Genomic DNA, 23,140 nt, shown 5'->3' on the forward strand with positions numbered 1-23,140 from the left:
TGTGCAGAACATAGTACATACTCTGCAAATGAATTAAAACTTTTAATTCTTGACTGCAATCCAGAATACTGACCTGACATATTCCTCGCATTGTCGTAGCTCTGGCCACGACAATTTTCAATTGGTATATTGTGTGAATTAAGAAAATCCATTACAACATTGCTCATTTCTTCAGATTTATGACCACTGTTTGGAATGAATATTAAAAATCTTTCTGAAGGTACACCACTAGGTAAAACATATCTTAATGCAATAACAAGTTGATCAACGTTTGCTATATCAGGTGTAGAATCAACAATTAAAGAATAATACTTGGCTGCTTTTAATTCTTTTAATATAATTTTAATTATATCATTCTTCATCAAAAGTAAAAGTTCTTCATAGATTGTGGATGATAAATAAGACGGAGTTCCTTTCCCTCTATTCCCATATTTTTCTATATGTTGAGCAATAAAAGGGTCAAATTTAGCAAGTAACGTTCCCAAAAAGTTCCCATTGTTAATTTTGTTAAATTGTTCATTATCACCTCTGAATGATAAACCTTTTGCACCGAGAAATTTAATTACTTTAACAATTCGATGAAGAACAGCTTTCCAGTAATTCATTTCATCAGTCACTTGTGTTGCCAATTGAGTGTCAATTCTATCTACATCACTTTGTAATGTAATAAAACTTAATGTATTATTTTTATGTGCCAAAGAATTTTCGTGCCTGGAAATAACGAAATGTCCATTTTTCCAATCATTAAATCCAGCATCTCCCAGTTGAGTACTGCATCCAAATAATTTGCATGGAGCACAAAATAATACAAATTTTGAAATTGTATAAACAAGCCATTCCCGTGAAACATTTTCTCCGTTTTTTCAATTTTTCGTAAAGATTAATTTACTACAATAACGATCATAATGAGAATAAGTTCGTTTTGATGAGGTAAAATCTGCATCAATGTTCTGATCATATCCAAATTTTGCAATATAATTACGGCATATATTACTATTTGTCCAATCTGCTGGATCTTTAAAATTATTTGTATTATTCTGCGTAAGAGGATTAGGAATGACATTTAGCTCAGATTTTTCTGATTCCTCATGTATATCAACAACTGATTGATCTGAAGAAGACGCAGTACATTGAATAGAAGTAGAAGTAGTAGAACAATTATTAGTAATAGTTATATCATTTGAAGATTCTAGCTTATTATCTTCAACACAACTAGGGGTAATGTTATTTATTTGTTTAAAAAAAATTATTTAACCTAGGTATTTTACTAAGTAAAATCACTTCTTTTTCTTTTTTATCAATTCCACGCTTTCTCGCTTGTGCTCCACTAATATGTCGTTTCTGATCCATTTTTACATAAATATCGAACACTAAACTATATATAACGCACTACTCGCACTAAAGTAAAACCTTTATAATTTAAATTTACAAGTTACAATAGTGGTTACAAAACATACGTACGATCAAACGGACGAATTTTCGATGCACGTGACGCGTGTATATGAAATACTAATACTATTTAATATTTTATACTATTTTACCCAATTTATGACCATCGTGCGGCGAGCTACGACAAATATAAATAAGTAAACGCATTGGCATTGTCTGCCATCTGCGGCTCTACATACGTTATCGGTGTGTGACCGGTTCTACGGAAAAATAACAATCTAAAAATAAAACGAGGTTTAGAAGACCGCACGATAAACGCATTGATTATTACTATTTCAAATTTCCGATAATATTTAAATAAAAATAACATCAGGATAGTATTGTGCTTATTGTCAATAATTATTTTACAGATTGTACAATTTTTCTATTTTAAAAAAAAAAATAAGGATAGTATGTAGTGCCCGTGCCCCTAAATCCGTGGTTGTGTAGGCTGAAGCCTACACTGCTTACGCCTTAATCCGGTGTGACCGGTGAAATTAACTCCCGGTGATTTTTACTGGGGGAGTAATTATTTCCTAAGCTAGCCGGCGATTATTACTCCCTCTATATTTTAACTCCACATTACCTGGGGAGTAATAATTGTCGGGAGTAATTATTTCCTAAGGTAGCCGGCGATTATTACTCCCTCTATATTTTAACTCCACTTTATCTGGGGATCGCCGGAGCAAATAAACTGCAATTGTTTAGGTAGGATTATTCCATTACTTCTTATATTAATTATTAGATGATGATTTAAGTAAATATTAATCGTTTTAGTTGTCACTATGCGGTCGATCGCGGACCCAGTGTCGGCCTGGGATCTAAAGGGCCCAGGAGGCAAATTATTCAAAGTGCCTCTCAAAAATACCAAATCTCAAAAAAATAATTTAAAAACGTTTTATAGATATTTATCATGGATCGATATGTATATATAATATAGTATTTAAACATAACCATAGATTCCAAAGTTATAATATAGTTATATATTATTATTACCACGGACTAAGATATTATGATTTTAGTATCATTAAAATAATAAAATGTATAATATATTATTTTTATAAAATTATTTAATGGATCCAAACACATACCATTGGGCTATATAATATGTAGTAGGTAAATGTTGGTAAATAATTTCATTTATTTTTTGAAAAATACGGGTCGGGGCCTCGGAGGCGATCGCCTCCTAGCCGCCTGGACCAGGCCGACACTGCGGCGGATCCCGCCGTGCTGTTTGTAAATAAGTGCATGATTTAACTTTAAAGTATCAAAATTATACCAAGTTTGTTGTATTCCACCTATGGTGGATTACAATAATCAATTAATACAAAATCCTAACCTAACCAGTAACCATATTAAAATCAGATGGAAAAAAAACAAATTTAACCATTTTTAAACTAGCCTATCTATCTTCTTCCCAAGGTAGTCTAATCTACACACAAACATTCATTTATATATATATGTTATAAGGTGAATGTTGACATTTGGTTAATGTTGACATTCACCAAAATTTCTGGTGAATGTAAATTTCTTCTTAGATGTAGAACTGGTAAATGTTGACATTTTGTAAAAAAAATTGCAAACAGCACGGGGTCCGCAATCTACCGCAGGTAGATTGCCTACCTGATAATATACTGCTGCGAATCAGAATTTTTATTCCAGGCAACAGAAAAGTTAAGATAAATTTTGAACACCATACACCGAATATTAAATAACGAACTGAACAAATTTTGAGTCATATAGAGTTGGTACATAACGGGCAACGAAGTGCACGGGATCAGCTATATATATATATATATATATTGACAACAAACATGCCCGATTAACCAATAGCAACCAATACATAATACACTATTATTATTTTAATCTGAAACAATATGTAGATGGACTACATTGTTGTATTTTCGACATCCAGATTTCCTACTTTTCCGATGGATTTTCCTAAAATTTTCTTTCGTAAAAACCTTCGCTTGGCAATCAGAAACATCTTAAAAAAAATTTAAGCCAAATCGGACCAGCCGTTCTCGATTTATTAGGTAACATACATTTTTCACGCTCCATTTTTATATATATAGATAAAACAACTAGGTATCTCAGTGGTTAGACCATGTCACAATGCTATTAACAACCACACAGGAAACTACCTTTAATAATGATAAAAATATATAATGAAAATATAATATTATACTATGACCGCAGCTGGTATCTTGAGGTACCTTTTATAATTTAGAAGTTTGAGTTTATAACTAGTAAGTGATAACCGTGATTTCTACAACGAATGAATACCTGTTTAAAAAAAAGAAATACCTAGAAATGTCTTCGTTATGCAATTTACTGATGCTGATGCTGTTTGCAAAATATTTTTATACTTGGAATAAGATGGACAAAATTTTAGTCTAAAAAAAGGTTTGGAAGAAAATGGAATCCAACCTTTTGTTGGAGGAAAATGGACAGTAGAGGAAAACAGTATCTCATTTTTTGAGGAAATGGACCCGCAAGTCTCGTGTCGAAGAGGGGCCAACCTAAGACACTCAAAATACTGTAACAACCGGGTTTTCATTGTTCACAATTTTGTGCGCCAACGAGTTGTCGTTTACAATGGTTATGACTTACGAGCATTATAGCATTATAGCTCGTAAGTTAATGCATTTGCATATAAATCTTGTTAAGTTGTATTTAATGCTAGATGACATATAGAAATCCATTTCAAGGTAGATACCTCGGTTAAATATGTGAAATCTTATTTTGCATGTATTTGAATATTTAGAGGTTTTTGCCTATTTGGCATATTTCTATTTTATCGGGCATATTATACATTATTTTGATATTCCTATTCATATTATTATATCAATATATATTTTTTTATGGAAAGAATCAACATTTGACGAAAAAAAATAGCGATCGTTTTTTGAAAGTTTCAGATTTAAAATAAATTACTAACAAAGACGTAAATTATACGCAGTTCATGAAGGCTGCTCAAGAATAGAATTTAAAATCTATTTTTTTTTAATTGTGATGAAAAAAATAAAATATAACTATAAAAAAATGAATGGATAATTCATGTTATTTCAAAAATTGTTCATGATTTTTTTAAGTAAACATTTTTGAAGTGCATAAATTAGATATTTAGTGCATATAAATGCATATATTTTAACTTCTTTAAGGCATATTTCAATGCATATATTGCCAATTTTGAGTGCATAAATGCATACTTATTTAAGCATTTTTTAGGGCGTGCAACTGAATTATCGTAAAAAAAAAACGACATACAAACACAGATAATGTTCTTACCATCAAGTTTCATAATAGGTCGATTGACTCAAATTATTAAACTAACGGAGCTAAACGTAATCGACTGAGTATAAATTTGATATTACGCACTTGTAAGACGGAGACAACAAATATCTGTGTAACGTCCTAAATAAACTCCTAAATACATACAAGGATGGGATTCAAAATATATTAAACGTGTACCTATAATAAATTGGGATGTCCAATGACATTAAATACTTTTTTTTTATACTCACATCTAGATTTCTTCCAGAAAACTTAGGTGCGGCAAGTAATGAACAAGGTAAACGATTTCATCAGGCCATAATGTGTAGAACCTCGCATCTTAGTACAGCGCCCACCCCCTCTGCTTTGTACGATAAATACGAGGGTGAGTGAGATAGGGTGGATTAAATAATTTGAGTAGGTAGGTTATAGTAGTACCCAGTTATTTTTCTTTGAAGTTATGTTGACTATAGTCCGCGACATGAAATGTGGCCGATGACCGTCGCGAACCTAGCGGCCGTTTCGCCTAAGTGGTTCATAATCTAATTAAATAAATTGCCGCGTTTTTTTAAATTAACCATTTCAACGCGTAATCAACACGGTAACTCCTAAACTCCAAAACTCCTATACAAATGATTTTATATTTCAATTTTAATAGTGTTAACAAAGACGTTATACACCATAACCATTATTTATTATTATTTTATCATTATATTATCTATTTATAATTACTTTTTTTACACCATTATGAATTTTTAGATAGAAATCAGGACCGAAAGAGTTAAACATAATTTACTAAAATTACTATAATTAATTTTTTTATTCAAACCAAACAACAAAAAAAATTTAAAAAAAAATACAAATACAAAAAATTTTTAATTTAATATTATTTAAGACATATGTTATCCGTGGTTTTCTTCGTCAATATCTTCTTCATCATCACTCCAGTCACTGTCATCTGGTAATATTGTCATAATTATTGGTTCTATCATGGTGTCCCTCATTATTTCATTTTTGTTGTCCTCGTCCTGAATTTCTTCTGCATGACGAACGCATTTCGTCCAGTCGTCTATTGTTACTGCATCTAATGCCTCGTGTGTTAACCGCTCAATATCAACCATTTTAAAAGTATTGTTAAATTTCGCTACTTGGCCCTTAACTTGAGCCCAAATTAACTCAATTGGGTTATACTTACAGTGGTATGGTGGAAGACGGATTACCTCATGACCCATTTCAATTGCAATGTCATCCAGCTCATATTTTTTTTCACGTGGCAATAGGTTTTTAACTTTTTGCCGAAGTTCAGGTAATGTTTCCAATGGATGGAACTCAATATTTTTTTCATTTAACCATTGTTGTACTTCGGTTTTTCTCCAATTACTTTTCGGATATTTGTCTCTGAGGATTGAATGGTAAGGCGCATTGTCCATGACTATAACTGATGGCTCTTCTAGATTTTTAAGCAGTTGAATAAACCACTCTTTGAATACTTCACCATTCATCTGATTATGATAATCCGTGGTATTTCCGGTATTGCTTCGAAATACCAATTTTGACCCTTCTATAAACCCGTAGCGACTACATCCTGCATGGCATACAATAAGTCGGCCTCCTTTACCCGTCGGCACCTTCAGACCACCAGAATTATTTTCATTTTGCCAAATAAGGGTGCGTGAATGGTTTTGGTTTACCCACGTTTCATCGAGATAAACCACTGGACGATCGTCTTTATTTTTTCGCAGCGTACACATTTGTCGTAAAAATTTACACCGAAGTGCGACGATATCATTCCTCTCCATTAAAAACATACGACCATCGTTACATCTTTTGTAAGTAAATTTTAAATTTTTTAGGAGCCTTTGCATTGATCGAACGCACCCATTGTAATTTGTTTTTTTTTTTACGACATTTAATATTAATTGAGCCGTTGGGTACTCACCCCGGTCGTAAAACTCGTGGACAGTTCTCCTCACAACATCGGAATCGAAATCATCCAGCTCCGAAACAGTTTTTGCTCGTTTATACCCTTTACGTGGAGAAACAAATGTAGGTTCCGCACCTGGTGTTTCTGGATTAATATTATTTTTTCCTTCAGCACAAATCCGTCTTACAGTACGATAACCCACACCACAAGCTTCGGCAGTAACAACTTGCGCATTTTTAAAAAAATCAGCAGTTAAATCTGACTTCTTTGATAATTGTTTTAAAAATAAATACACACTATGAATAATTTTTTTACTCTGACTGTGAGTATCTGAATCGGAAAACGACATTTTTAAATGGATTAACACGGTAACGCAGGAGAAAAAACAGTGTAAAAAAATAGTTGTTTACGAGCGCACAGTACACAACATACAAAAAGATAAAACACGAGTGCCATAAAACGTGTTTGTATTATGTGCATTACTGTATCCCCTACCACAGCACATTCTGCAGCTGCCCTCCAGGCATTCCAGAAGATCAGCTAAGGGTGCACAAAAAAAACCAGTCTACTATAATGTATGGAATACACATTGCGCGCAGATGCATGGCACTGCGACCGCCGTGCGCCGGGCAGGAGGTGGTATAGGTTGAGAACCAATGGCTAACAGGTAGGGAAGCCGCAACGGGTCGCGGTACAAATCGGCCACTTTTCGTGTCGCGGACTATAGTGCTAGAATATGTTAGATCATGATAAAAAGTACAGGTAATACAAAATCATGGTCACAACATTTTTAAATCTGTAATTGATCTACTTTTTAATTTAGTTGATTTATTGTAAATAGTTTATCGCAATAATTTATAAAATAACGTATTATTTTAATTGTAATCTCGCATCATTGAAAAATTAGGTAATATAAAATTGTATCAATATTTACTTTTGTATATATATTTCAAATCAATTACTTTACTTACAAAAAATGAAGGAACTATAAGTATAAATAATAAACATAAGGCATAATAAAACAAATCTAATAACAAATTAGAAACCAGCACGAAAAATTAGTTTAAAAAAGTTAATATTTAACTCTCGTGATTAAAAAAGTTAAAATTTGTATACCAGTATGCTATTAGTAATATTTTAATTCAGCAGGTCATTGTGTATAAAAACCATAGTACCCACATAAGTAAATTGTAAATATAATGGCAGAAGGTTTAAGTTATTACGTCATAACTATGATAATTTTTTTTATAATATCTGATGATAAATATTGTCTGCTTACAATTGTATAGATTGGAGAACAAAATAGTCTGCCACAATTGTCTTTTTTAAATCAGGGAACAATTATCGGTCGAGGGACTATATCAAAGCGCGCGCATCACGTCCACACTAGATGATGGAAAAACCTAATAGTTTAATTTTTTATGAATATTGACATATTTTGATAAGATGTCTCACTATTTTTTTTTATACTAATGTGTTGTCCATGTTTTATTCGTAGTTCCACAGTGAAACTATAATGGACGTCTTGTAGTTTTATTCCATCATACATTGTGTCTTAAGATATTTAAGATATTACCTATATTGTTTTAGTTTATTTGTTACTTGTTTAAGATATTATATTTGTTTAATTAGTATTTTTAAACTGACCGGTAAGTACATATTTTCTATTAAAAATATAACCAGTTACTAGTTATAGCCTATAATAGGTATGTAATATGTATCATACTTTCAACAATCTATACAAATATATTGTCCCTATATTCAGTGGCGCACAGAGGTATCTTGAGAGCACATGCAACTAACTAAAGTTACCCACCCACCCACCCACCCACCCATTTTTTTTTATTTAAAAACAAAACGTTTTTTTATTGAACTGCTATCTGTAAGTGTAATTTACTTAAAATAACTAGAAATAATAATTAAGATGTCTACACCAGAAACCCGAGACGTCCTAGATCTTACCTTCATATTTTATTACAATACATTATAAATATAACATAGGTTAGTTTAATCCTCAATGAAATACAAAAATTTAAATTAATTTTAAAAAAAATAAGATTTTGTAATGACATTATACAGTTAACACTTTTTATTTTTAATGTAAAGCTTTAAATAAATATGAACTAGTTTTACAAAAATTTTCAATAACTTCTTCATAATTAATGTTTATGTCATTTTCACAGGACATAATCATTAGTCCCTCTAATCGATCATTTCCCATAGTAGATCTTAGTCTAGTTTTGATGAGTTTCAACTTTGAAAAACTTCTTTCAGTTGATACACTTCCAACTGGCAAGGTCAAAGATAGCTTCAACAAAATATAAATATTTGGAAATAGTGTATGAAGACCATTGCGCATAAAAACCCTGTAAAAAAAGTTGTACATCGATAAGTAATTTAAAACAATTCAGTAAACATATTGAATAAAAGAACATAAAAAATAACAATACAAGTTTTTTACCTGAATACTGGTAACAAACTTCCATGATTTTCAATTTCATTTTTTAAAGAATCACTATCATCATCAACATCGTTATCATAATTTTCCGTTTCTAATTCAGAATCTGAATCTTTAGCTATCTCATTATCACTATGTAAATATTTTGGAAACTCATCAGTTTTAAGAAAAACATCAAAACACTGGATGAAATTTAAATATTCATCACAAATGACTTCTGGCTTTAAATATTTTTTATACACTTTACATATCATTAAAAATGCATCTTTATGTTGGGTTGGGTTGGGTTGGGTTGGGTTTGCTTTTAATTCTTTCATTCGTTTTTTTGATAGAAGAGATAAATCTTTAAATATTGATATTTGTTCTACATTTTCATTATTATTGTCAATAAATCGTCTATTTAATTCAGACAAAATGAGATCAACAGAAGCAAAATAAGTATTTACCCGAAAATTAACTATAGGGTCACTGATTGTCTCATCTGGTGCTTGTTCATCGAACATGATTTTTCTTTTTCTAGCATGTCTTTCTAGGAGTGGCTGAAATTCAATATTTTGCATTGAATCCATAAATGCTTCAGATTCAGCCAAAATAATTTTGAATGATTCCTCTGATCGATATGAAACGATTTCCTCATATTTTTTTTTTATTAAAAATGATGCAGCCAACAAATCAAAATCTGTTTTTTGTAGCAAACTTGATACAGGCTCGAGAATTTGAAGCAGAACTTTAAAACTATAAGCTGTATAGACAAATCTTGTTGACTGAAAATAATTTAAAAAACCTCCAGCTTCTGAACCAGCTTTTTTGTCACCCGATTCACTGCGAATAACATTTAAACATTCAACTGTTGCCACATAAGTATTTAGTACAACATCTAATGCAAATTTATGAGACATCCATCTAGTACAGGACACTCTTTTTAATCGACGGATTTGCTGTCCTTGATAATGTTTTTGTTGCTCTTCATATACGTCTGCACGAAATTTACTGCTAGATATAAAATCGTATAGTCGTTCTAAATTTCCGAAAAGATCCATGGCATTTGAACATACACTAACTGCATCAGCGACAGTTAAATTTAAGCGATGACTGAAACACCAAATAAATATTGCTTGAGGATTTTCATTACGTATTAATTGTTGTAATCCATTATATCGTCCCCTCATATTTGAGGCGCCGTCGTAAGATTGACCAACCAAATTATTGGTCCAATCTAAACTGTTTAATGTACACACTTCTTTGAAAATTTCACACAAGGCGTTGCCAGTTGTTTTTGGAGTATCCTTCAATGCTAAGAGTCTCTCTTTAATTTCAAATTTTTCCTCATCTACATATCTGAACACAAAAGAAATTTGTTCTCGGTGAGAGACATCAAATGTCGAATCTATGGCAATACTGAAAAACTTTGAATTTTTTATAATGAGAGATATACTTGATTTTATATGATTTGACACTATATCAATCAACGCATTCTGTCGGCGCCATGAAGTAAATGAGTATTGAGAACGTTGATTAATTTTATATTTTTGCTTTTGAGAACTGAAATAAGTTGCAATTGCAGGGGAAAATTTTGATATTAAAGAACATAAATCTTTGAAATTGCCACACATATTATTTTGCCAGTTTTCCCTATGCCTTCTAAAAGCCATATTGTGTCTTCCTAAAAATAGTGTTATGTCAATCAGCTCTTCGATAATTTCTCTATTTATGAAAACTTCTTCATTTTTTTTAGTAGCAATAGATGGTACCAATGGTAAGGATGATTGTCGAATTTTAAGTGTGAGTGAAGAGTAAATATGTGCTGAAGTTTTTTCATGGTTTTCTATTTTGTTAGTACAAGTACTCCAATTTTTATAACCATCAGTAACCCAAGCTTTATTAGGAGCATTTTTACCCTTTCCAGGAAAAAGTATACATTCAATACAATACAAACGTTCAGTTGACTTAGAATATAATAACCAATTCCGTCTTGTTACAGTCCCATCAGGTAATATTCTATGATACAATTTTGGTGAAAATCGATGACCATTTATAACTGGATATTTACCGCCAGGAAGTTCTGTTGGAAGTGGTTGACATGGTCCCATTTCTAATATTTTGGAAACTATTTCATAAGCAATATTTGCATTTGACTGAAAATTTTTTGACGAAAATTGTGCTGGATCGTTTTCAAATACATTTTCGATCATATTATCTATAATGAAAAAAAATAAAAAAAATAAATAAAAAAAATATTTTACCTATTAACTATAATATAGTCATATAATTATATAATGTGTATTGTGTTATAAAAATAAATTAAGTGAAATTCTAATTGCATTTACCCCCTACCTACCCTGATAATTATAATCATACTTATTAGTAAAAATATATTATATAAATTACTTGGTTCAACCATTAGTGTAGTAGATAAAGCTACTTCAGCTTCATTTGACTCTAAATCAACCTCAGATGTTGGAACTAAAATAATTAATACATAAATTATTAATTAAATGGCTTAATAAAATATAAGTATTATACTTATTAGTAAAAATATAATATATAAATTACTTGGTTCAGCCATTAGTGTAGTAGATATAGCTACTTCAGATTCATTTTCATTTGACTCCTCGTTCGACTTTAAATCAACCTCCAATGTTGGAACTAAAATAATTAATGCATAAATTATTAGGTAATTAAATAGTTTAATAAAAATACAAAAATAAATAAAATGTAGGTATCTACCTATAATCTTAAACTTCTCAGGCAATAATATAGTATTATTTGTATTTGAACCTTGAACATCCATTTCTATTGATGATTTTGATATGCTACTGACAGTATTCAAATTAGAACTGTCAACTGAAAAAATAAATATTAATAAAAACAAAATTATAGGTACCTACAGTTTCAATAATGTAAGATTTAATATAAGAGCGAGTTGTAGAAATAGCTAGTTAAAAGTAGTTTATTTTATAATACTTGTTTATAACTAAATTATAATGAACAAAAAGTACTCATACCTTTGTCAGAAACATCATTTGATAGTCTAGAAGATTTAAAAAATGTATTCAGTTTTGCAGTACAAAGTACTGATTTTCGTTTTTTGCACGATTTAGTATGTCTTAGCCAATTTGTACATATTCATTAAACATTTTATTTTACCACAAGCACAGATGTTAGTTTCATTTACTAACGACATATTGCTAATCTGTAAAAATAAATTTTAAATAAAATATGCTTCTTTTTTGGCATGATATAAATCAAACTAATTTAAAGTGAACAGTTTTATTATTTAGTTTTTATTTTGATTTAGAAATTAAGCATTGAACCTAATTATGTTATACCTACATAATAATAATAATAATAATAATATGCATAATGCATGAATACATTTTATTAACTTAAAATTAAAATCTATATAGCTATAATTAGTATAACTTATAAATATTAATATATTATATAGTTAGCTATAACTACAAGTATTTAAAATCAATGAAACTTACTTCTAGAGTAGACGTTGTTTTCTGCACGTTGATTAAGAGGGTGCAACACCAGTCGTTTTGTATTGAAAATATTACGTTCGTATTTCAAATGCTACGAAGTCAGTAATAGTCGTAGACTCATAACTAATACATTGTTTGAAAGGTGGTAGTTTTTGCTATGTTTTGTTGGAATCAGATATTTGATATTGTAATTAATTATCTAAAATATAAGCAAATCAGTATTTACAAAATGGTCTTTTTCTATGCAGTAATGCTCGCTTGTTAATACTAATTTCAGAAATCGGTTTCCAACAAAACATAGAAAAAATTATCACCTTTCAAACAGTGTATTACTTATGGGTGTACGACCATTATTGACTTCGTAGCATTTGAAATTCGGAAAAGGGTTTTACAAAAAAGTGTATAGTTTGTTCACACCGTCAGCTGGCGCACCTAGCGGCTGGCTGCATTGTTGTAAATTTTACCTACTTTACGTCACAATCGGTCCGTCCTGCGGGCTGCGATAATTATAAAAATAGCACTGCCGGCTGCCGCGAATCGCGATAATGTCAAATTCTCGTAATCCTGTATAATTATAATTTATATCTTACTCCCTCTACACAATATTATATTATAACAAAAATGATATTGTAACTACTATTTTTGACAAATTTATTATGAGTCTATGCAATTGAAGGTGTTCAGTTGACTACTGCAGTACTTCTATAGACTGTAGTGTATTTTTTCCGGGTTTACACATTTGATTTGTTACATTTTTTTAAATGGATATCCATAAAGTTGGTAATTCTAATAAAAGGTGGATAGCACCGTCGAGACGTAAAAGTATAAAAAAACTAAACTTTGAAAGAATTAAAAATTTTACTAAAATAACACCAAAATGGTAAGTAATATTTGTATTAAATTATTATATGGACAAAAAGTATATAGTTCGACTAAGAGTCATACCTATTATTTTTATACATAGGGAACCTACCACATCGATCAGTGAATCATTAGCATCTGAAGAAACTGCAGAACCTTCACCATTTATGTAAATTTAAATGCTTTATAAATTAAATATTAAGATTGTATGTAGTGTGTAATATTGAAATATTATATTATAATATTATAATATTGAAATATGATAAAACCATGAAAATTTGAAAATATTTTGTAGTTGAAATTTCATAAAATTTAAAATATTTATACCTAAGATTTGAAAATTTGGTACAAGGTTCCTCAAAAGTTTTTCTTCAAATTTCTATAAAAAAAACTCTACTGGAATAATACCAAATATTTGTATGAGCATTGGAAATTTAAATTTTTACGAAATCACGTAAAATAAACGATTTTTGATATATGTTTTTATTAAAAAAGTATAAATTGTAGAGACTTGAAATTTTTACCAGTTGTTTAAAGTGACATTTTATCCCATATTTTTTTTTCAATATATTTCGATAATTTCCAGCTATTTTTAGGTATTTGAAATATTCAATTTTTAGAATTGAATAGAAGGTTTTACATAAGTTTATCTATGAGTGATTCAATAATTACCAAAATACATAGGCAACAAGTTTTTTATAATTGTTTGAAGTTCAAACATCGACAAAATCAAGAATATTTGAAAATTATTTTGTAGTTTAAAATGTATAATTTTTTTTGTATTCAAAACTAAGAATTGAAAATTAAACACAAAGTGAAAGTTTCAAGTTTCCACGACTTATACTTTTTTAATAATAATTGTGTAAAAATTTAAATTTCAGACGCTCATAAAAAGTTTTTGTGTAATGATGACGTTTGAGTTTTTTTTATAATTATTATAAACAAAACATATGGACAATCTTCTATTAAATTTATAAATGTATTGTATACAGCTTACGTATTTTAATTAAATAACTATCTAAAATGTATATTATTATTAGAGAATCCATTCTGACTAGTACACCAAAAAATATTCAGATCAGTTATTCAAATACGAATTTGGTGAATACAGAAACTGAATCTAATTTATTGTTTGGCAACGTTTCTGATGTTGAACACTAGAGTACAGCCCGGTCCTATAAAAATCGGATCGGCCCAGACCAAATATTTAAGACAATTTGTTAAACCGGATCAGACCAATTCCAAAAATATATTTTTCAACCCAGACCAATTTTGAACCATGCTTACAAACTTTTTATAAGCCCGGACCAGCCCAGCTCGGATTTTTATTTTTTTTTTTTAAACCAAACCGCCCAACCCGGGATCATAAGTTTTTAATAAAACCCCGGACCAGGACAAATATGCTTATTGAGTACCTACTACCTAAACCGGATCATCCATATAAACTAAATTTATTAGAAACTAAATAAAATGTCACTTAAATAATTTCAATTATTAACTACCTAGTACCTAATCATCAAATTAAGCTGAAACTATACTCAAAATTATTTGTATTTTTGCTTAAGGGTTTAAACCCCTTTAATATACATAAATAAATAAATAATAAATAAATTAGGTATATATTTTAATAATTATTTTTTACCTTTTTTTTTTTGTTCAACTATGACACTTGTTGAGTTTTACTTTCATATTACTGCCAGCAGTGATATTTATTTTACCTATATAGCTGTATCGTGTAGCTATATTATCTAATGTCTACTCAGTGCATATTGCACAATGCACATATTATATACCTAGTTTTAAAAGTTAAAATATTACTACTTGAGCCTATAAATAACTATTTACAATAATTTAAACACTATTACAATTGTACAATCACTATTATTAATTGTTGAATTGTTAACTTCATTAATATGATTTCATGTTTATAGTTATTTAGTTTTTTTTTTTTTGATTGATAGGTAGGTAGTAGCCAGTAGGTAAAAGAATTAAGAATTAAATAAAAAAAATCATGAAATTAATTAAGAATACCAACAGTTTATATTATTTTATAAATTAACAATTAACAAAATAAATACTACTCAGTACCTACTCACTAGAAACTCCTAGTGGCTTTATTAATTTTTATTTTTAAAAACAAATAATATTATAAAATATGTTACTTGTTAGGTAGTAGGTACTGTTATGTTTTTAAAGAAGTCATGTAGAAATACAAGTGAGTCGACTGTTTCTCCTTTTAGACGACTTCTACGTTCTTCAATTATTCTCCCTGAAACACTGAAAACTCGTTCACTACTTGCACTAGATGCTGGTATACAGAGAGTTTGGCGAGCTAACTGAGAGAGTAATGGAAATTTCTCATTTTGACTTTTCCAAAAATTGAGTATGTCAGTATCTACATTTTTACCTACAAAACATGTTAAATAATTATCCATTTCTTGCTCATATGACTGTTTTGGTTTTGGTGCATCATCTTCCCATTCAGAAAACTGTGATATATTCAGAGCTGCAGTATCTTCGATTGATTCACTTTCTACATTTTGGTCATTTTGTGCTTGTGCTATTTCAATTTTCAGAAGCTCTAACTTGATATTGTTTAGAATCCTTTTCTTTTCATTCTCGTCAGACACCATTTTCAATTTTTTAAAATTTGGCCAAAGAAAACATGCCATTTCATGTGTCCTGTTTATAATGAATTTTTTATTAAATATTTCTCTAGCGCGGATTCCTAGTTTTTTGACTATGGATGTTGAATTTAATTCTCCAGATGAATCATATATATCTTCTTCCAAGTCACAATACTTGTTAATATGTTTTTCAAGAACAACTTTGTATAAAAGAACTTTGTGTATAGTAGGATAAATATCTCCTTCCAATTCATCAGAAGCAGTCTTAAATGGTTTGAGAAATTCAGTAATTTGTTTGAGTAATTCAATATCTATATTTTGAAGTCGCCAAAAATCTTCACCATACTCATTAAGAATTTCATCCCATTGCTCATGTATTGATAGTAGCATTGCCAACCTTGTGTTCCATCTTGTTTCCACTTCTTGAATTAAACCTTTTGATAATTTATTTACTTCTCCAGAAGTTTTCATGAATTTCACAAAGCTTTTAGCTCCTGATAAAAGTTTGGTAACGGGTTCCAACAATTTCCTATTGTTTTCATCTTCAGCATCTAAAAACTTATTATCAAAAACATGTCTTAATACGGTATTAAGCATATGAGCACAACAATTTAATCTGTTTTATGCGCTTAATCCACTTGAACTTGTCATGTTTGGTCCTTGGTCAGTGACAAATGTGATTTTTTTCATTAATTCATTAGCATTCAGAGACTTTGTACATTCAAAGCTTGTTAAAAAAGTACCGATTGAATTCTTAATATTTTCAGCCGTTTTTTTCTCTGATATTGGCCATTGACCAGTATGTAGTACATTTTTTTGCAAAATCCAATTTATATCAATATAATGAACAGTAATAGTTATGTAGTGTCGTTTTTTATATTTATCAGACCACATATCCGTAGTCATAGAACAGCAATTGTCTTTTATATACGGTACAATATTTTCAAAAAGTGTATTTCTATGATTTTCAGCCATTTTTATTGTATTTTTTGACACAGTAGTTGGATGTGGCATTAAATCATTTATATCTATATCACCATATTGACGACCAACTTTTATTAAAAATTGTCCAAGTTCTTTAAAACCAGATCCATCTATTATAGACAATGGTCTAATGTCCACACTACAAAACTTCACTGATTTTTCTATGCATTCGGTTTTTAATTTATCGGGAATTGTTTTTAATTTTTTAGACACAAAAGAATCCAAACTGGTTTGAGCATCGTCCTTGGTATTAACAATTACACATTTATGTCTGCTCAATGTTGATGTGCCACTACTATGACTGTACTTAAATGGTTGCTTACATTTAATACAAGCTACAAAACCCGTGAATATATTTTCATCATTATTATATACCACATTTTTAAATAATTCCCATACGGCACTTGTACCTTTTTTGTCAATTAAAATACATTCACCACTTAATAATTTTTTTTTTACTGTTATTTTTGTTTCAACTTGAGGAATTATATCTGCTTCACATTCAGAATTAGATTCAGACTTATCTCCCATTTTTAAAAATTGAATCTTAACTGAAAATTAATTAAAATAATATATAGCATTGGTTTGATAATAACTCATTACAATTAAATATTGAAAACTCCTGCTATTTACACTTTAATAATTTAACTTTGGATAATACTGAATATAATATTGTTATAACTTATAAATAAGAAATTTATTTTGAATAAAGTTAGTTCTATAAAATATCTTGAACTTTACATTGACAATCAACTAAAAAGTGAACATTCATATTAATTATATAAACAATGTTACTCAACAATTTTTAAATATTTTTAGTATTCTGAAGATTGAGGAAAATCTTATCAACTTATTTAAGAGTCATAACTAAAGACCGGATTTAATTGATATTGCAACTTTTTTTGTAGTTAAGATAAATCAAATTTGATCAAATATGTAAACGATTTGTATTAATTATTGTCTTTCTGTTTAATTTTATGTTGCAATTTATTGCAATTTTTAATGTTTTTGCAATTTTTGCAATTTTGTATACTTCACGTAATCAAATGTACAAATCAATATTTCTTAGAAGTATAAAGGTGTATTATCTATGTTGTTTATCGCAAATAATTTTGAAAAGTTTAAAAACATGATTGAAAGTTTAACAGATGAAGTGTCGAAAAGCTGAAACAGATTGTACAAGATAATGCAGTCAAATGTGGTTTAGCATTCATAAAATTACACTTATCTGAGTTATCCATGAATTTAAAAAATTTGGAAGAATCTAATTGTGAACTACTGAAAAGTATGGATATTTTTAGAAAAATTGAAGATATTTTAACAAATATTCCTGGTCCAAATGGGAAAAAAATTAAGGAAAAAATTATGTACATAATTGAAAAAAATGAAGGGTATAAAACTCTAAAGTGTTACTATGAAGTCATGTCATGTAAAGCAAATGTTAATTTAAATATAACGCCTACTTTATTAAATTGTTTTAAATATGCACCAATAACGAGTGTTGACGTAGAACGTAGTTTTTTGTTGTACAAACATATTTTAAGTAATAGAAGATTTAATTTTAATGAAAATAATTTGGAAATGTATTTAATCATCAATTTTTTAATTCAAAAATGTAATATTAATATTTATAAATATATAAAAAGGTACAACTTGCATTTTTATAGTGCAATTTATTTTGCAATTTTTATGTGATTTTTGGTGCAATTATACAATTTTATTATGCAATTTTTGAGTGTTTTTAATGCAATTAAATCCGGTCTTTAGTCATAACATACATTAGCTAGGCGCAGTCCATTATTACTTATGGTCTACTGTTTTGGGGCGGTTCTTACTTCTTAGTTCTTACAATGTAAATAAAAATAAGCTAAATACTATAAATTCTATATTTAATTTTGTATTTTTCAAGCCAAGGCTAGTCAATAGGTAGTCATAAATTCATAATATATTATAGTAACTACAAAGATTATAATCTTCACAATTTAAATTCATTATATTATTTGTTTTGAAAAATGTGTACTACCTTAAAAATTAATTTACATTCTTTTGATAACAATCATATAATAATATTTAAACTATATTAAAACTATAGATTTTCAAAATCTCACACTTAAAATTATGAGATAAATTAAAATTTAATTCTGAAACAATTTACAATATTAAGTAATAAGTACCTACCTAAATTAATAAGTAATAAATAAAAAAAGTTAAACATTTTGTTTTAGATGTGCATGCTGCTAATTGAAAAGTATTATAAATTTATAATCTTATAAATAATTAAGAATTAAGAAGTATATATTTATATAACAATATAAGTTATATTAGGTATTACTATATAGTTTATAGTTTATTGTATAAGATTGTTGATTTTTGATCACCTAAGAATTAAGAAGTAAGATTCTAGTTTTTCTGATATGATTTATAAATTATAATTCTATATTAATACCAGTACTGAATAGGTACACCATATTTTACAGTTACAAATACAAACTTAATTTATAAGTTTATAACTACCTATTATAACATTATATTTTAGTAATCCGTAAACTTTGGTTGACAACTGATAAGTTATTCATTATCAATGTGTTATGTGTGTAATTAATATTTAATTTATTATTCCTAACAATTTATAACATTTATAACTAATACTTAATAGTTAGTGGTACTCAAAATGGTTATTATGCTTACTGCTTACCTTTATGTTGGTGGCACAGTGTTATCCACGCATCGTAGTATCGTACTGACTAGTGACTGTGACTACTGACTACTAAGTACCTATTAGACACTGGTACTATATTCGACATTCGACAGTAAACAAGAAACAACGTTTATTTTTAAAATTTCCCGTATTGATGGAACATATTTAACATAATAATATTATTATTATTATTATTATTTAATAACCGATAAGGGCATGACGAGCGAATGGCCATATTTTAAGAAATACAAACAAATGCTATTTATAAATCATTATAAATAAATTGACAAATAATACCATTTTTCCAAGTATATAAATTGATTTAACCCAGACCAAAAAATATCCATTATAATATAAAAAAGACCGGACTGGACCATACCCAGTTATATTAAAAAACAGTTATATTAAAAAAACATATAACCAAACCTAACCCATTATAATATGACTGTGCCCCGAACCGAACACTTAAACCAAGAATATAAAATATTTTGACCCAGACCGGACCTAACCCGGATCCGGTCCGGGTTATTCCGGTCCGGTCCGGGTTGACCCGGGACCGGGCTGATCTCTATTGAACACCATAAGCTATGTGCAGAAACATATGTATCATCCTCTTCATCATCATATACTGATACAGTAATCTCTAAGTACGTAATTCGAATACTATATATATATATTTAAACATTAAATTAATATTTAAAAATAATCGTAATATAGTTGACATTCTAAGATTCTTATATATTCTCAACATATCTATATATGGCTATATAGTATATAGTATAAAATATGCAATATAAACCTACTAATAAAATATTATATATTTTTTACAAATAACATCGAGAAAATTATGAAACGTATTATATATATTCTTATATTTTTACTTTTTCGTATTATTATTATTATTTAGGAATTGCTCTGGTCGTCGAATTGTCGATATAATGTATGTTTTTGAACAAATACAAAAAAGTAAACACGCAGGAAGTTTTGGTTGCTCATTCTTAGACATGCAATTTTTATCTGAAAAACGTTACGGATTCAGATCTTCATATATTTTTCAATGTAAAATGTGTAATTTAAAATCTGCGTTTGAATCTGAGAAAATTGAACCAGAAGATTTTATTCCAATAAATCAAGCTATAGTTAGTGGGACAATTGCAGCTGGTATAGGCTATACACAACTTGCTGAAGTACTTGTTTCCGCTGATATGCCATGTATGTCAAATACAACTTATAATGCAGTTTTATTGGTTATGAGTGAAAATATACATAATGCGGCATTGAAAGAAATGCAAATTGCAGGCGAAGAGGAAAAAAAATTGGCAATAGCGGCAGGCGAAATTGACCATGATGGTACACCAATGTGTACCGTTGTAGCAGATGGCCAATGGTCAAAGCGTAGTTACAAAACGAAGTATGATGCTTTGTCTGGTGTTGTAAGTTGTTTTAATAAGTCTTATAAACATAATTAATAAAAAAAAAATTGTTATTGAATTTTTATTATTTTAGGCTACTATAATTGGGTATAAGACTAAAAAAATATTATTTATTGGTATTCGAAATCGATATTGCGTAATTTGCCAGAGATTTAAAAATAAGAAAACCGAAGGTTCTACTAACCATACATGCTTTATGAACTGGTCAAAAGGAGCAACTAGTATAGAAGCAGATGCGGTCGCTGAAGGTTTCAAAAAAAGTGTAGAAATGCATGGGTTAAAATATAATAAATTAATTGGTAAGATAATTATTTATATTATTAATTATTATAATTATAGTATAAGTAATGCAGTAGTTAAGTTGTGAATCCTATTCAAATATTTGTTACGAAAACTGGATAAACATTTGAAATTTTATAAAAAAAAAATTATATTTTATTAATTAGAACAAAAGTTATTTCATTTGTTCGGTTTATCGGTGATAAGTTTTTATAAAAGTTCAAAAGTCATTGAGATAATTTAGGTAATTTGGTGATATGGTATTTAATTTCGTGATATGATGGTAAAGTAATTTCGTGAGTACACAATAATTTCAATTTTTTTTATTCAACTAATTCTTTATTTTTTACGTAAAATCCACATCACTAGTTTTTATTTTAAAGGAGATGGAGATTCTAGTGTTACTAAAAGGCTACAAAAGGTAATGCCATACGGTCCAAATTTTTTTATTCAAAAAATTGAGTGCCGTAACCATTTATTACGGAATTATGGCAAAAAATTGACAGGAATAGTAAAAAATACAAAATATCCAATTTCAATTAGGAACCATATAAAAAAAAATCCCGTACGATTTCGAAGTGCCATAACTAAGGCCATGGATTACCGCAGCAAGTTGCAATGTGAGACAAAAGAAGAGAAAATATTTGGTAAGCGAGTTTATTTTCCATAAAAATAATGTAAAATAAAAATGTATAATTAATAAATACCCAGGTTTACGAAAAGATATCACAAATAGTTTTCGACATATTCTTGGTGACCATAGATTATGTGAACCGTATTTTTGCAATGGTACTAAGCTAAACGAAATTAATTATATTGACGAAGCTCGGACTACTGGTTTGTTAGACGAATTTATTCAAATAGTAAACCGCTTAGCAAATAATGCTGAAAGTTTATTGATGAACGTTGACAATAATATTTGTGAACAATTTAATAGCATCATAAATAAACACCTTTCCGGCAAACGAATAAATTTTTCACAACGACATAATTACAATGTCCGAGTAGAAGCAGCTTTACTATCTCACAACACATCTGGAAAATACATACGTACTATTCATAAAGCATTAGTTCAAGATAAAAGTCCTGGTAAGAAAATAAATAATTATAATATAATAGACTATAATATGTATTTTGTATATCTTGGGACAATTTGAATTGAATACGTTGATTTCAATTTTCAATTCTACAGCAAATAGATAATTATAATGCAACTTATAAATTATTTATATGATAATTTTGACGTTTTATTTTTTTAGGAGATGTTGGTAAAAAGTTCTTAATTTCAAAAGAAAATAAAAATGATCAGAGAAGAAGACGTATGTTATTTAATGAAAATGTACCCAGAAACACTAAACATTACGGTCCGGATGCTGATTATGGGTTAGCCGAACCTCTAGAAAACGACGAACCCTTTGACTATGACGAAATTAAACTTAAATTTTTAAACACATTATGTATGAATATGTATCAGCGAAATACTTTGGAAGAAGAAACTCGAAGCCAATCAAATTCTAAGAAGTGGCACATAGAAAGACGAAAGAGATTAACTGCCTCAAATTTTGGACGCGTATGCAAAAAAAGAGCCACTACATCATGTAAAAATCTGGTATATGATTTAGTATACAGAACTTTTAATTCAAAGGCTACGGAATATTGGAAAGCAATGGAATCTTCGGCAATT

The 23,140-nt window shown here is 29.0% G+C and overlaps 2 protein-coding genes across 2 annotated transcripts; both read left to right on the forward strand.

The window, feature by feature from the left end:
* Positions 1–20,345: 20,345 nt before the first annotated feature.
* On the forward strand, positions 20,346–21,361 carry LOC132933287 (uncharacterized; the record flags this gene model as incomplete). The annotated part of the gene is made up of 3 exons (XM_060999597.1): positions 20,346–20,380; positions 20,652–21,177; positions 21,251–21,361. Coding segments are annotated over exons 1-3 (672 nt in total), but the record flags the coding sequence as incomplete, so codon positions are not given.
* Positions 21,362–21,373: 12 nt separating this feature from the next.
* On the forward strand, positions 21,374–22,126 carry LOC132934076 (uncharacterized). Its single transcript, XM_061000358.1, has 2 exons — positions 21,374–21,476; positions 21,840–22,126. The coding sequence occupies exons 1-2, from the start codon at positions 21,374–21,376 to the stop codon at positions 22,124–22,126; spliced, it is 390 nt and encodes a 129-aa protein (XP_060856341.1).
* Positions 22,127–23,140: the final 1,014 nt, after the last annotated feature.

Source organism: Metopolophium dirhodum, chromosome 1 (genome assembly GCF_019925205.1).
Source record: "Metopolophium dirhodum isolate CAU chromosome 1, ASM1992520v1, whole genome shotgun sequence".
NCBI classification, from domain to species: Eukaryota; Metazoa; Arthropoda; class Insecta; order Hemiptera; family Aphididae; genus Metopolophium; species Metopolophium dirhodum.